Source organism: Somniosus microcephalus, chromosome 23, assembly GCF_052327205.1.
Source record: "Somniosus microcephalus isolate GS21.2 chromosome 23, FLI_Smic_1.0, whole genome shotgun sequence".
NCBI lineage: Eukaryota > Metazoa > Chordata > Chondrichthyes > Squaliformes > Somniosidae > Somniosus > Somniosus microcephalus.
In genome coordinates, this window is record NC_141009.1 from 625169 (window position 1) to 640036 (window position 14868).

Below are 14868 nucleotides of genomic sequence, written 5' to 3' on the forward strand. Positions count from 1 at the left end.
CCGGGGTCAGTGACCTGCCGCGCCCGGGGTCAGTGACCTGCCGCGCCCGGGGTCAGTGACCTGCCGCGCCCGGGGTCAGTGACCTGCCGCGCCCGGGGTCAGTGACCTGCCGCGCCCGGGGTCAGTGACCTGCCGCGCCCGGGGTCAGTGACCTGCCGCGCCCGGGGTCAGTGACCTGCCGCGCCCGGGGTCAGTGACCTGCCGCGCCCGGGGTCAGTGACCTGCCGCGCCCGGGGTCAGTGACCTGCCGCGCCCGGGGTCAGTGACCTGCCGCGCCCGGGGTCAGTGACCTGCCGCGCCCGGGGTCAGTGACCTGCCGCGCCCGGGGTCAGTGACCTGCCGCGCCCGGGGTCAGTGACCTGCCGCGCCCGGGGTCAGTGACGCGCCGCGCCCGGGGTCAGTGACGCGCCGCGCCCGGGGTCAGTGACCTGCCGCGCCCGGGGTCAGTGACGCGCCACGCCCGGGGTCAGTGACCTGCCGCGCCCGGGGTCAGTGACCTGCCGCGCCCGGGGTCAGTGACCTGCCGCGCCCGGGGTCAGTGACCTGCCGCGCCCGGGGTCAGTGACGCGCCACGCCCGGGGTCAGTGACCTGCCGCGCCCGGGGTCAGTGACCTGCCGCGCCCGGGGTCAGTGACCTGCCGCGCCCGGGGTCAGTGACCTGCCGCGCCCGGGGTCAGTGACCTGCTGCGCCCGGGGTCAGTGAGCTGTGTCTGTGAATCACCACCTTGCATTACACAGTGTGTTTAACACTGAAAAATATCCCAAGGAGCATCACAGAAACGCGGGAAACGAAGCAAATAATTTGAAAAATCGACAGAAAACCCAATTTATTTCCTGAGCCCTCAATGTTAGGAACATCGGAACAGGAGGAAGCCATTCAGCCCCTCGAGTCTGTTCTGTCATTCAATTCGATCAGGGCTGATCTGTATCTTAACTCCATCTCCCCGCCCTGGTTCCATAACCTTTAATACCCTTACCGAACAAAAATCCAACAATCTCAGTCTTGAAATCTCCAATTGTCTCCCGGCCTCAACAGCTTTTTGGGGGAGAGAGTTCCAGATTCCCACCACCCTTTGTGTGAAGAAGTGCTTCCTGACATCACCCCTGAACGGCCTGGCTCTCATTTTAAGGTTCTGCCCCCTTGTTCTGGACTCCCCCCACCAGAGGAAATAGTTTCTCTCTCTCGACCCCATCAACTCCTTTAATCATCTTAAACACCTCGATCAGATCACCCCTTAATCTAAACTCGAGGGAATACAAGCCCAGTCTGTGCAACCTGTCCTCGTAATTTAACCCTTTTAGCCCCGGTATCATTCTGGTGAATCTGCGCTGCCCCCCCTCCAAGGCCAACGTGCCTGTTAATGTGACCTCGTCGCTCTAAAGATCTGTCAGATTTTCGCTCAATCTCCACACTCACCAGATTCTCAATCGAACACTGGAATTCAGAGATCTTCTTCAGAGTCTCGTTATCTCTTTTAACTTCATTGATGTACATAGCCAGATCCTGCAATGGAACCACACACCTGGTTATGTCACACACCAGCTCCCGCTGGCAAGATACTGAATTATGCCCCATTTAACCGGTGACATGGATCTGACCTCAATATTCTGATGAGTCCCCATTTCCTTGTGTAAATTACACAGAATTAACATAGAAACATAGAAGATAGGAGCAGGAGTAGGCCATTCGGCCCCTCGAGCCTGCTCCGCCATTCAATGACATCATGGCTGATCATCCAAATTCAATAACCTGTCCCTGCTTTCTCCCCATATTCCTTGATCCCTTTAGCCTCAAGAAATATATCCAACTCCTTCTTGAATATATTTAATGAATTGGCCTCAACTGCCCTTTGTGGTAGAGAATTCCACAGGTTCACCACTCTCTGGGTGAAGAAATTCCTCCTCATCTCAGTCCTAAATGGCTTACCCCTTATCTTTAGACTGTGACCCCTGGTTCTGGACTCCCCCGCCATCGGGAACATCCTTCCAGCATCTAGTTTGTCTAGTCCTGTTAGAATTTTATAAGTTTCAATGAGATCCCCTCTCATTCTTCTAAACTCCAGCGAATATAAGCCCAATCGACCCAATCTCTCCTCATACGTCATTCCTGCCATCCCAGGTATCAGCCTGGTGAATCTTCGCTGAACTCCTTCCATGGCAAGAACATCCTTCCTCAGATAAGGCGACCAAAACTACACACAATACTCAACGTGTGGGTGTGGTCTCACCAAGGCCCTATACAACTGCAGCAAGACATCCTTGCTCCTGTACTCGAATCATCTCGCTATGAAGGCCAAAATACCATTTGCTTTCTTAACCGCCTGCTACACCTGCATGCTTACCTTCAGCAACTGGTGCACAAGGACACCCAGGTCTCGTTGCACTTCCCCTTTTCCCAATCTATTGCCGTTCAGATAATAATCTGCCTTCCTGTTTTTGTCACCAAAGTGGATAACCTCGCAATTATCCACATCATACTGCATCTGCCATGCATCTGCCCAATCACCCAACCTGTCCAAATCATACTGGAGTTTCTCGGCATCCTCCTTACAGCACACGCCCGCTCAGCTTTGTGTCGTCTACAAACTTGGAGATATTACATCTAGTTCCCTTGTCTAGATCATTAATATATATTGTGAAAGCTGGGGTCCTAGCACCGATCTCTGCGGTACCCCACTAGTCACTGCCTGCCACTCGGAAAAATACCCATTTATTCCAACTCTTTGCTTCCTGTCTGCCAACTAGTTCTCTATCCAAGTCAGTACCTTACCCCCAATCCCATGTGCTTTAACTTTACAAGCTAATCTCTTATGCGGGACCTTATCGAAAGCCTTCTGAAAGTCCAAATACACCACATCCACTGGTTCTCCCTTATCTGTTCTACCAGTTACATCCTCAAAAAATTCCAGTAGATTAGTCAAGCACGATTCACCTTTTGTAAATCCATGTTGACTTTGTCCGATCCTGTCACTGTTTTCCAAGTGCTCTGCTATTACATCTTTTATAATGGACTCTAGCATTTTCCCCACTACCGATGTCAGGCTTACCGGTCTATAATTCCCCATTTTCTCTCTACCACCTTTTTTGAACAGTGGGGTTACATTAGCTACCCTCCAATCCATGGGAACTGTGCCAGAGTCTATAGAATTTTGGAAGATGACCAACAATGCATCTACTATTTCTAGGGCCACTTCCTTAAGTACCCTAGGATATAGATTATCAGGCCCTGGGGATTTATCGGCCTTCAATCCCATCAATTTCCCTAACACCATTTCCCTACAAATACTGGTTTCATTCAGTTCCTCCCTCTCACTAGACCCTATGTTCCCCGACGTCTCTGGGAGTTTATTTGTGTCCTCCGTTGTGAAGACAGAACCAAAGTATGTATTTAATTGGTCAGCCATTTCTTTGTTCCCCATTATAAATTCCCCTGATTCTGACTGCAAGGGACCTACACTTGACTTCACCTGTCTTTTTCTCTTCACATAGCTATAGAAGCTTTTACAGTCAGTTTTTATGTTCTCTGCAAGCTTACTCTCATACTCTATTTTCTCCCTCTTAATTAATCCTTTTGTCCTCCTTTGTTGAATCCTAAACTGCTCCCAATGCTCAGGCTTGCTGCTTTTTCTGGCCAATTTGTATGTCCTCTCCTTGGATCTTATGCTATCCCTAATTTCCCTTGTTAGCCACGGTTGCGCCACCTTTTTTATTTTATTTTTATGCCAGACAGGGATGAACAAATTCTGTAGTTCATTCATGCGATCTTTAAATGTTTGCCATTGCGTATCCACCGTCAACCCTTTAAGTAACGTCCTAGCCAACTCGCGCCTCATACCATCGTAGTTTCCTTTATTTAAATTCAGGATCCTAGTCTCTGAGTCAGCTACTTCACTCTCCATTTTAATGAAGAATTCAATCATATTATGATCGCTCCTCCCCAAGGGGCCTCGCACAACAAGATTGCTAATCAATCCTTTCTCATTACATAATGCCCAGTCTAAGATGGCCTGATCTATAGTTGGTTCCTCGACATATTGGTCCAGGAAACCATCCGTATACACTCTAGGAATTCCTCCTCCACAGTATTGTTAATAATTTGGTTAGCCCAATCTATATGTAGATTAAAGTCACCCATGATAACTGCTGTGCCCTTATTGCACGCGTCTCTAATTTCCCATTTAATGCCATCCCCTACCTCGGCATTTCTGTTTGGGGGTCTGTATACAACTCCCACTAATGTTTTCTGCTCCTTGGTATTTCTCAGCTCTACCCATACAGATTCCACATCATCAGAGCTAATATCCTTCCTTACAATTGTATTAATCTCCTCTTTAACCAGCAATGCTACCCCACCTCCTTTTCCTTTTTTCCTGTCCTTCCTGAATATTGAATACCCCTGGATGTTGAATTCCCAGCCTTGGTCACCCTGGAGCCATGTCTCCGTAATCCCAATTATATCATATCCGTTTACATCTATTTGCGCAGCTAATTCATCCACCTTATTACGAATGCTCCTTGCATTAAGACACAAAGCCTTCAGGCTTGTTTTTTTAACACTCTTAGTCCTTTTAGAATTATTATTTACTGTAGCCCTGTTTGATTTACACACTTGATTTCTCTGCCTTCCACTTTTGCTTTTCTCCTTCCTGTCTTTTGCTTCTATCCTTGCTTCCCTTTCCTCTGTCTCCCTGCACAGGTTCCCAACCCCCTGCCATTTTAGTTTAAACCCTCCCCAACAGCACTAGCAAACACTCCCCCAGGACATCGGTTCCGGTCCTGCCCAGGTGCAAATCGTCCAGTTTGTTCTGGTTCCACCTCCCCCAGAACCGGTTCCAGTGTCCCAGGAATTTGAATCCCTCCCCCTTGCACCATTCTTCTAGCCACGTATTCATCTGAAATATCCTTCTATTTCTACTCTGACTAGTACGTGGCACTGGTAGCAATCCTGAGATTACTACCTTTGAGGTCCTATTTTTAAATTTACCTCCTAACTCCCAAATTCAGCTTTTAGGACCTCATTCCACTTTTTACCTATATCGTTGGTACCTATATGCACCACGACAACTGGCTGTTCACCCTCCCCCTCCAGAATGCCCCGCAGCCACCCCGAGACATCCTTGACCCTTGCACCAGGGAGGCAACATACCATCCTGGAGTCTCGTTTGCGGCCGCAGAAACGCCTATCTATTCCCCTTACAATAGACTCCCCTATCACTGTAGCTCTCCCGCTCTTTTTCCTCCCGTCCTGTGCAGCAGAACCACCCATGGTGCCAGGAAGTTGGCTGCTGCTGCCTTCCCCCAATAAGCCATCTCCCTCAACAATATCCAAATTGGTATATCTGTTTGAGAAGGGGATGGCCACAGGGGACCCCTGCACTACCTGCCTGCGCCTACTACTCTGCCTGACGGTCACCCATTCCCTTCCTGCCTGTGCAGCCTTTACCTGCGGTGTGTCCAACTCCCTAAACGTGCTATCCACGATGTCCTCAGCATCGCGAATGCTTCAGTATGTATCCAGCGCCGTAATGCGGTCTGCCAGTAGCTGCAGCTGGATACACTTCCCGCACACATGGCCGTCAGGGATACAGGAAGTGTCGCTGATTTCCCACATAGTGCAGGAGGAGCACAGACTGTACAGCACAGAAACGGGCCATTTGGCCCAACCAGTCCATGCTGGCATTTATGCTCCACTCGAGCCTCCTCCCAATCTTCCTAATCTCACTCTATCAGCATCACCCTCATTCCCTTCTTCCTCATATGTTTATCCAGCTTCCCTTAAATGCATCTCTGTTATTTGCTTCAACCACTCCCTGTGGTCGCGAGTTCCACATTCTCACCACTCTCTAGGTAAAGAAATTTCTCCTGAATTCTCTATTGGATTTATTAGTGACTGTCTTATATTGATGGCCTGATTTCTGGCAGTCCCCAGCTCCACATTACACTGGGTCAGTGACTGTGGCCTGGCTGTCCCCTCCTGCAGTCCCAGTGATGGGGTCTAGGTGGCGATACTGTACACCCATCGACCAGCCCACTGTAGTTCGTTCCTTTGTTAACAAATTTTACCCCCTCTCCGCCGCCCTCCCCATCCCCCTCCCTGCCCCCCCTCCCTCCCCACTCCCCCCCAACCCACCCACTCCCCACCTCCCCACACCCCCCCTTTCCCCACTCCCCCCACCTCCCCACTCCCCCTACCCACTCCCCCCCACCCACCCACTCCCAACCACCCCCCCCACTCCGCACTCCCCCCCACCGTGTGTGGGGGCTCAGGACTGACATTTACTGACTGACCATGTCACTGCTCCATGATGTCTGTGTGAGAGTCCCGCTGAATAAAGTTGAAGACTTAAGTATCACAGACACGGAGAATCAAACACAACAGGAAGTTTTCAGGCATCTCACTGTTCCACAAATCACCAAAATATTCAAAACAATCATATTTCACACTGAGTGAGCTGCTGATGTTAATCCAACCAGTCAATACAGGCAAACAGCTAAAAGCAGATACCAGAGCGGGGTGAGAGAGCGGGGTCAGAGAGCGGGATCAGAGAGCGGGGTCGATACCAGAGAGAAACAAGATTAAAATCACAAACATCCACCAGTAAGAAACGAGAAGCATGAACAGCATCCGCTGAGAGTCACAGACTTCGGTTCAATTTTAACTCTCTGTTTAAAGCCGGATAATACAGTCTGTGATGTCCAAACAGAATCGCATTCCTCGCGCTGACGCTGTGTCCTTAAGCCTCACCTGCATCGCCTCCAGTGCCTCCTTCAGTTGCTGCTTCTCAGGACGATCGCTGGAGTGACTCAGCAGTTCCTGAGAGTGGACACAATGCAGGGTCTGAGCTGCACATCACTGTTCAGTGCAACACTAAGTGAAGAGCTTGAGCTGTTTGCTCGAGGTCTGAACGACATCAAAGACTTGAGCGGGAGGGCCTCAAGCCGGGGAGGATCCTTGGCCACGGAATCGGTCGCTCCCTGCGAGTTATCCCCGGTGTCCGAGTGTCAGGTAACACAGGAGAACCTGCGGAGGACCAGTGACCTCTGCCCGCCCCATCGCACCGACCTCTGCCCCGCCGCATCGTGCTGACCTCTGCCCCTTCACACTGACCTCCGCCCGCCCCATCACACCGACCTCCGCCCGCCCCATCGCACCGACCTCTGCCCCGCCGCATCACGCTGACCTCTGCCCCTTCACACTGGCCTCCGCCCGCCCCATCGCACCGACCTCCGCCCCGCCGCATCACGCTGACCTCTGCCCCTTCACACTGACCTCCGCCCGCTCCATCGCACCGACCTCTGCCCCGCCGCATCACGCTGACCTCTGCCCCTTCACACTGACCTCCGCCCGCCCCATCGCACCGACCTCTGCCCCGCCGTATCGTGCTGACCTCTGCCCCTTCACACTGACCTCCGCCCACCCCATCGCATCAACCTCCTCCCCGACCCATCGCACCGACTTCCGACCTGCCCCACCACACTGACCTCCGCCCCGACCCAACACACCGACCTCCGACCTGCCCCACCGCACCGACCTCCGCCCTGCCCCACCGCACCGACCTCCGCCCTGCCCCACCGCACTGACCTCCGCCCCGACCCGACACACCGACCTCCGCCCTGCCCCACCGCACTGACCTCCGCCCCGACCCGACACACCGACCTCCGACCTGCCCCACCGCACCGACCTCCGCCCTGCCCCACCGCACCGACCTCCGCCCTGCCCCACCGCACTGACCTCCGCCCCGACCCGACACACCGACCTCCGCCCTGCCCCACCGCACCGACCTCCACCCCGTCACACCGACCTCCGCCCTGCCCCGCCCCACCGACCTCCGTCCTGCCCCATCGCACCGACCTCCGTCCTGCCCCATCGCACCGACCTCCGACCCGCCCCATCACACCAGCCTCCACCCCGCCCCACCGACCTCCCCCATCGCACCGACCTCCGACCTGCCTCATCACACCGACCTCCGACCTGCCCCGTCCCACCGACCTACGCCCCGACCCGTTGCACCGACCCATCGTACCGACCTCTGACCTGCCCCATCCCACCGACCTACGCACCGACCCGTCACACCGACATCCGACCCGCCCCATCGCACCGACCTCCAACCCGCCCCATCGCACCGACCCGTCGCTGCGATCTCGGACACGCTCAATCGGAGCAACCTCCGACTTATCGGTGTGACCTGGGGCTCCAGTGGGGAGCTGACACTTACCTTCAATAGGAGGTGATACTTTAAAACTCGCTGCATGGGGACCACCAACAGATCCTGCAGCTTAAACTTCCCTTCCTGAACTTTCAGTGTGCACTCCTGGATCAAAGAGAACAAAAATGTTCATTGGAACACGAGTCAGGAATGCTGAGAGGAAAGTTCCCTTTCCCTCTGTCTCGATCCCACTGTTCAGTGATGGGCTGAGAGAGGGAATCAGAGACACGCCCCAGAAATGGAAACCCAAACACACATGTTGGGTCGGGGCTCGGTGCGGAGAGAGCACACACGAGAGCTGGGGGGGGTGGGGGGGGTGAGAAACAGAGCTAATGTACGGGGGGAGAGAGAGAGAATGAGAGAGAGAGAAGGAGTGAATATACATGCAAGGGAGAGAGGGAGTGTCTGTGTGTAAGTGGGGGGGAGAGAGAAAGATTACACAGGATACACAGCACAGAAACAGGCCATTCGGCCCAACCAGTCCATGCCGGCGTTTAAGCTCCACTCGAGCCTCCTCCCGTCTTTCCTCATCTAAATCTATCAGCATAACCCTCTATTCCCTTTTCCCTCATACGCTTGTCCAGCCTCCCCTTAAATGCATCTATACTATTCACTTCAACCACTCCCTGTGGTAGCAAGTTCCACATTCTCATCGCTCTCTGAGTAAAGAAGTTTCTTCTGAATTCCCGATTGGATTTCTTGGTGACTATCTTATATTGATGGCCTCTTGTTAAGCTCATCCCCACAAGTGGAAACAGTCTCTCTGTATCCACTCGATCTAAACCTTTCATAATTTTAAAGACCTCTTTTAGGTCACCCCTCAGCCTCCAGCCTGTTCATCCATTCCTGATAGGTGTAGCCTCGCATTTCTGGTATCATCCTTGTAAATCTTCTCTGCACCCTCTCCAGTGCCTCTATATCCTTTTTATAATATGGCGACCAGAACTGTGCACAGTACTCCAAGTATGGTCTAACCAAGGTTCGATATAAGTTTAGCATAACTTCCCTACTTTTCAATTCTATTCCTCGAGAATAAACCCGAGAGAGTGAGTGTGTGCAAGGGGCACTCCCCTCCCCCCTGCCTATTCCTTTCCATCCCATCTTGTATAACTCCCACTGTCAATGACTGTCTGTGGGTTTATTTACCTCGATTTTGTTCCGAATTTCTTCCCGGGACGCCATGAGTTGGTCCAAGGTTTTTTGGGAGGTTTCCATCTGGCTGCAATACTTTCCGTAAATCAGGAGCCTGCAATCAGAAAAACAAAGGGAGGAGAGGTGAGAGAGAAGTGAAGAGCACACACACGCAGCGCACATACACACGCGCAGCGCGCAGCGCACACGCAGTACACGCGCGCAGCGCACACGCAGTACACGCGCGCAGCGCACACGCAGCACACACACGCAGCGCACACACACACGCAGCGCACACACGCGCAGCACACACACACGCAGCACACACACACGCAGCACACACACATGCAGCACACACATGCAGCACACACACATGCAGCACACGCGCGCAGCGCACGCGCAGCACACACACGCATGCAGTACACACATGCAGCACACACATGCAGCACACGCGCAGCATACACGGCTCCAATTACAATTTAACAGTATCTCTTGGCTCCTGTGAGCACACTCACGTTTACAGTAATATAATCAGGGAACACAGAGGGGCACTTCCAGTTTATTATTACATTAACATTGAACCTCAAGGGTCCCAGTCTGGCAGAGTAAATGACTCCCTCCGAATTTATTTATATTCTTTGTTATAAAACAAGATTTGATTGGACAAATGATCTCCTGGAGTTAATACAGCACAAGAGGCTGTGATTGGCTGAGTGCAAGTGAGTGTTCAGCAGGTTTGATTTTGGTTTTAAACGCACTCACACCCGTCAGAGAATCCCGAAGCAAAAAACACTCCACTACCATCTCAACCCTGCACTGCCCCGTGTTTAACCCTCGCTGCGCTCAGCCTTTCTGCTTTTATTTCAGATTTACAGCATTTTGAGTTTTTTTTTAAATATCTACATCTCGCACAAGACATTTGTGTACACAGACCCACCACAGGAATACGCAGACCCAACACCGGGATACGCAGACCCAACACCGGGATACGCAGACCCAACACCGGGATACGCAGACCCAACACCGGAATAGGCAGACCCAACACCGGGATACGCAGACCCAACACCGGAATAGGCAGACCCAACACCGGGATACGCAGACCCAACACCGGGATACGCAGACCCAACACCGGGATACGCAGACCCAACACCGGAATAGGCAGACCCAACACCGGGATACGCAGACCCAACACCGGAATAGGCAGACCCAACACCGGGATACGCAGACCCAACACCGGGATACGCAGACCCAACACCGGGATACGCAGACCCAACACCGGAATGCGCAGACCCAACACCGGAATAGGCAGACCCAACACCGGAATAGGCAGACCCAACACCGGAATAGGCAGACCCACCACAGGAATACGCAGACCCAACACCGGAATAGGCAGATCCACCACAGGAATACGCAGACCCAACACCGGGATACGCAGACCCAACACCGGGATACGCAGACCCAACACCGGAATAGGCAGACCCACCACAGGAATACGCAGACCCAACACCGGAATAGGCAGACCCACCACAGGAATACGCAGACCCAACACCGGGATACGCAGACCCAACACCGGGATACGCAGACCCAACACCGGGATACGCAGACCCAACACCGGAATAGGCAGACCCAACACCGGGATACGCAGACCCAACACCGGAATAGGCAGACCCAACACCGGAATAGGCAGACCCAACACCGGGATACGCAGACCCAACACCGGGATACGCAGACCCAACACCGGGATACGCAGACCCAACACCGGGATACGCAGACCCAACACCGGGATACGCAGACCCAACACCGGGATACGCAGACCCAACACCGGGATACGCAGACCCAACACCGGAATAGGCAGACCCAACACCGGGATACGCAGACCCAACACCGGGATACGCAGACCCAACACCGGGATACGCAGACCCAACACCGGGATACGCAGACCCAACACCGGAATAGGCAGACCCAACACCGGGATAGGCAGACCCAACACCGGGATACGCAGACCCAACACCGGGATACGCAGACCCAACACCGGAATAGGCAGACCCAACACCGGGATACGCAGACCCAACACCGGAATGCGCAGACCCAACACCGGAATAGGCAGACCCAACACAGGAATAGGCAGACCCAACACCGGGATACGCAGACCCAACACCGGAATAGGCAGACCCAACACCGGAATAGGCAGACCCAACACAGGAATAGGCAGACCCAACACAGGAATAGGCAGACCCAACACAGGAATAGACAGACCCAACACCGGAATAGGCAGACCCAACACCGGGATACGCAGACCCAACACCGGAATAGGCAGACCCAACACCGGAATAGGCAGACCCAACACCGGAATAGGCAGACCCAACACAGGAATAGGCAGACCCAACACAGGAATAGGCAGACCCAACACCGGGATACGCAGACCCAACACCGGAATAGGCAGACCCAACACCGGGATACGCAGACCCAACACAGGAATAGGCAGACCCAACACCGGGATACGCAGACCCAACACCGGGATACGCAGACCCAACACCGGGATACGCAGACCCAACACCGGGATACGCAGACCCAACACCGGGATACGCAGACCCAACACCGGGATACGCAGACCCAACACCGGAATAGTCAGACCCAACACCGGGATACGCAGACCCAACACCGGGATACGCAGACCCAACACCGGAATAGGCAGACCCAACACCGGAATACGCAGACCCAACACCGGAATACGCAGACCCAACACCGGGATACGCAGACCCAACACCGGAATAGGCAGACCCAACACAGGAATAGGCAGACCCAACACAGGAATAGGCAGACCCAACACAGGAATAGACAGACCCAACACCGGAATAGGCAGACCCAACACCGGGATACGCAGACCCAACACCGGAATAGGCAGACCCAACACCGGAATAGGCAGACCCAACACCGGAATAGGCAGACCCAACACAGGAATAGGCAGACCCAACACAGGAATAGGCAGACCCAACACCGGGATACGCAGACCCAACACCGGAATAGGCAGACCCAACACCGGGATACGCAGACCCAACACAGGAATAGGCAGACCCAACACCGGGATACGCAGACCCAACACCGGGATACGCAGACCCAACACCGGGATACGCAGACCCAACACCGGGATACGCAGACCCAACACCGGGATACGCAGACCCAACACCGGGATACGCAGACCCAACACCGGGATACGCAGACCCAACACCGGAATAGGCAGACCCAACACCGGGATACGCAGACCCAACACCGGGATACGCAGACCCAACACCGGAATAGGCAGACCCAACACCGGAATACGCAGACCCAACACCGGAATACGCAGACCCAACACCGGGATACGCAGACCCAACACCGGAATAGGCAGACCCAACACCGGGATACGCAGACCCAACACCGGGATACGCAGACCCAACACCGGAATAGGCAGACCCAACACCGGAATACGCAGACCCAACACCGGAATACGCAGACCCAACACCGGGATACGCAGACCCAACACCGGAATAGGCAGACCCAACACCGGGATACGCAGACCCAACACCGGAATAGGCAGACCCAACACCGGAATAGGCAGACCCAACACCGGAATAGGCAGACCCAACACCGGAATAGGCAGACCCAACACCGGAATGCGCAGACCCAACACCGGAATAGACAGACCCAACACCGGAATGCGCAGACCCAACACCGGAATACGCAGACCCAACACCGGAATAGGCAGACCCAACACCGGGATACGCAGACCCAACACCGGGATACGCAGACCCAACACCGGAATAGGCAGACCCAACACCGGAATGCGCAGACCCAACACCGGAATACGCAGACCCAACACCGGAATAGGCAGACCCAACACCGGGATACGCAGACCCAACACCGGAATAGGCAGACCCAACACCGGAATGCGCAGACCCAACACCGGAATGCGCAGACCCAACACCGGAATGCGCAGACCCAACACCGGAATGCGCAGACCCAACACCGGAATACGCAGACCCAACACCGGAATGCGCAGACCCAACACCGGAATGCGCAGACCCAACACCGGAATGCGCAGACCCAACAGCGGAATACGCAGACCCAACACCGGAATGCGCAGACCCAACACCGGAATACGCAGACCCAACACCGGAATACGCAGACCCAACACCGGAATGCGCAGACCCAACACCGGAATGCGCAGACCCAACACCGGATACGCAGACCCAACACCGGAATGCGCAGACCCAACAGCGGAATACGCAGACCCAACACCGGAATGCGCAGACCCAACACCGGAATGCGCAGACCCAACAGCGGAATACGCAGACCCAACACCGGAATGCGCAGACCCAACACCGGAATACACAGACCCAACACCGGAATAGGCAGACCCAACACCGGAATGCGCAGACCCAACACCGGAATACGCAGACCCAACACCGGAATAGACAGACCCAACACCGGAATACGCAGACCCAACACCGGAATACGCAGACCCAACACCGGAATACGCAGACCCAACACCGGGATACGCAGACCCAACACCGGGATACGCAGACCCAACACCGGGATACGCAGACCCAACACCGGAATAGGCAGACCCAACACCGGAATAGGCAGACCCAACACCGGAATAGGCAGACCCAACACCGGAATACGCAGACCCAACACCGGAATAGGCAGACCCAACACCGGGATCCGCAGACCCAACACCGGAATAGGCAGACCCAACACCGGGATACGCAGACCCAACACCGGGATACGCAGACCCAACACCGGGATACGCAGACCCAACACCGGGATACGCAGACCCAACACCGGGATACGCAGACCCAACACCGGGATACGCAGACCCAACACCGGAATACGCAGACCCAACACCGGGATCCGCAGACCCAACACCGGAATAGGCAGACCCAACACCGGAATAGGCAGACCCAACACCGGGATACGCAGACCCAACACCGGAATAGGCAGACCCAACACCGGGATCCGCAGACCCAACACCGGGATCCGCAGACCCAACACCGGAATACGCAGACCCAACACCGGAATGCGCAGACCCAACACCGGAATGCGCAGACCCAACAGCGGAATACGCAGACCCAACAGCGGAATACGCAGACCCAACAGCGGAATACGCAGACCCAACACAGGAACAGGCAGACCCAACACAGGAACAGGCAGACCCAACACAGGAACAGGCAGACCCAACACAGGAACAGGCAGACCCAACACAGGAACAGGCAGACCCAACACAGGAACAGACAGACCCAACACAGGAATAGACAGACCCAACACAGGAATAGACAGACCCAACACCGGAATGCGCAGACCCAACACCGGAATGCGCAGACCCAACACCGGAATGCGCAGACCCAACACCGGAATGCGCAGACCCAACAGCGGAATGCGCAGACCCAACACCGGAATGCGCAGACCCAACACCGGAATACGCAGACCCAACACCGGAATACGCAGACCCAACACCGGAATGCGCAGACCCAACACCGGAATGCGCAGA

At 54.5% G+C, this 14868-nt stretch overlaps 1 protein-coding gene across 7 annotated transcripts in view; it reads right to left on the bottom strand.

Annotated features, from left to right (window-relative positions):
- vav2 (vav guanine nucleotide exchange factor 2) overlaps window positions 1–14868 on the bottom strand; it is a 271817-nt gene that overhangs the window by 102354 nt on the left and 154595 nt on the right. For 5 of the 7 annotated variants that reach the window (XM_085965171.1, XM_085965172.1, XM_085965167.1 and 2 more), the window contains exons 9-12: window positions 9354–9453; window positions 8217–8312; window positions 6746–6814; window positions 1418–1504 (exon numbers count right to left, since the gene is read on the bottom strand). In XM_085965171.1, coding sequence (XP_085821297.1) covers window positions 1418–1504; window positions 6746–6814; window positions 8217–8312; window positions 9354–9453 — 352 coding nt within the window. The remainder of the gene's footprint in view (window positions 1–1417; window positions 1505–6745; window positions 6815–8216; window positions 8313–9353; window positions 9454–14868) is intronic. The other 2 variants (XM_085965168.1, XM_085965170.1) reach the window with 2 other exon arrangements.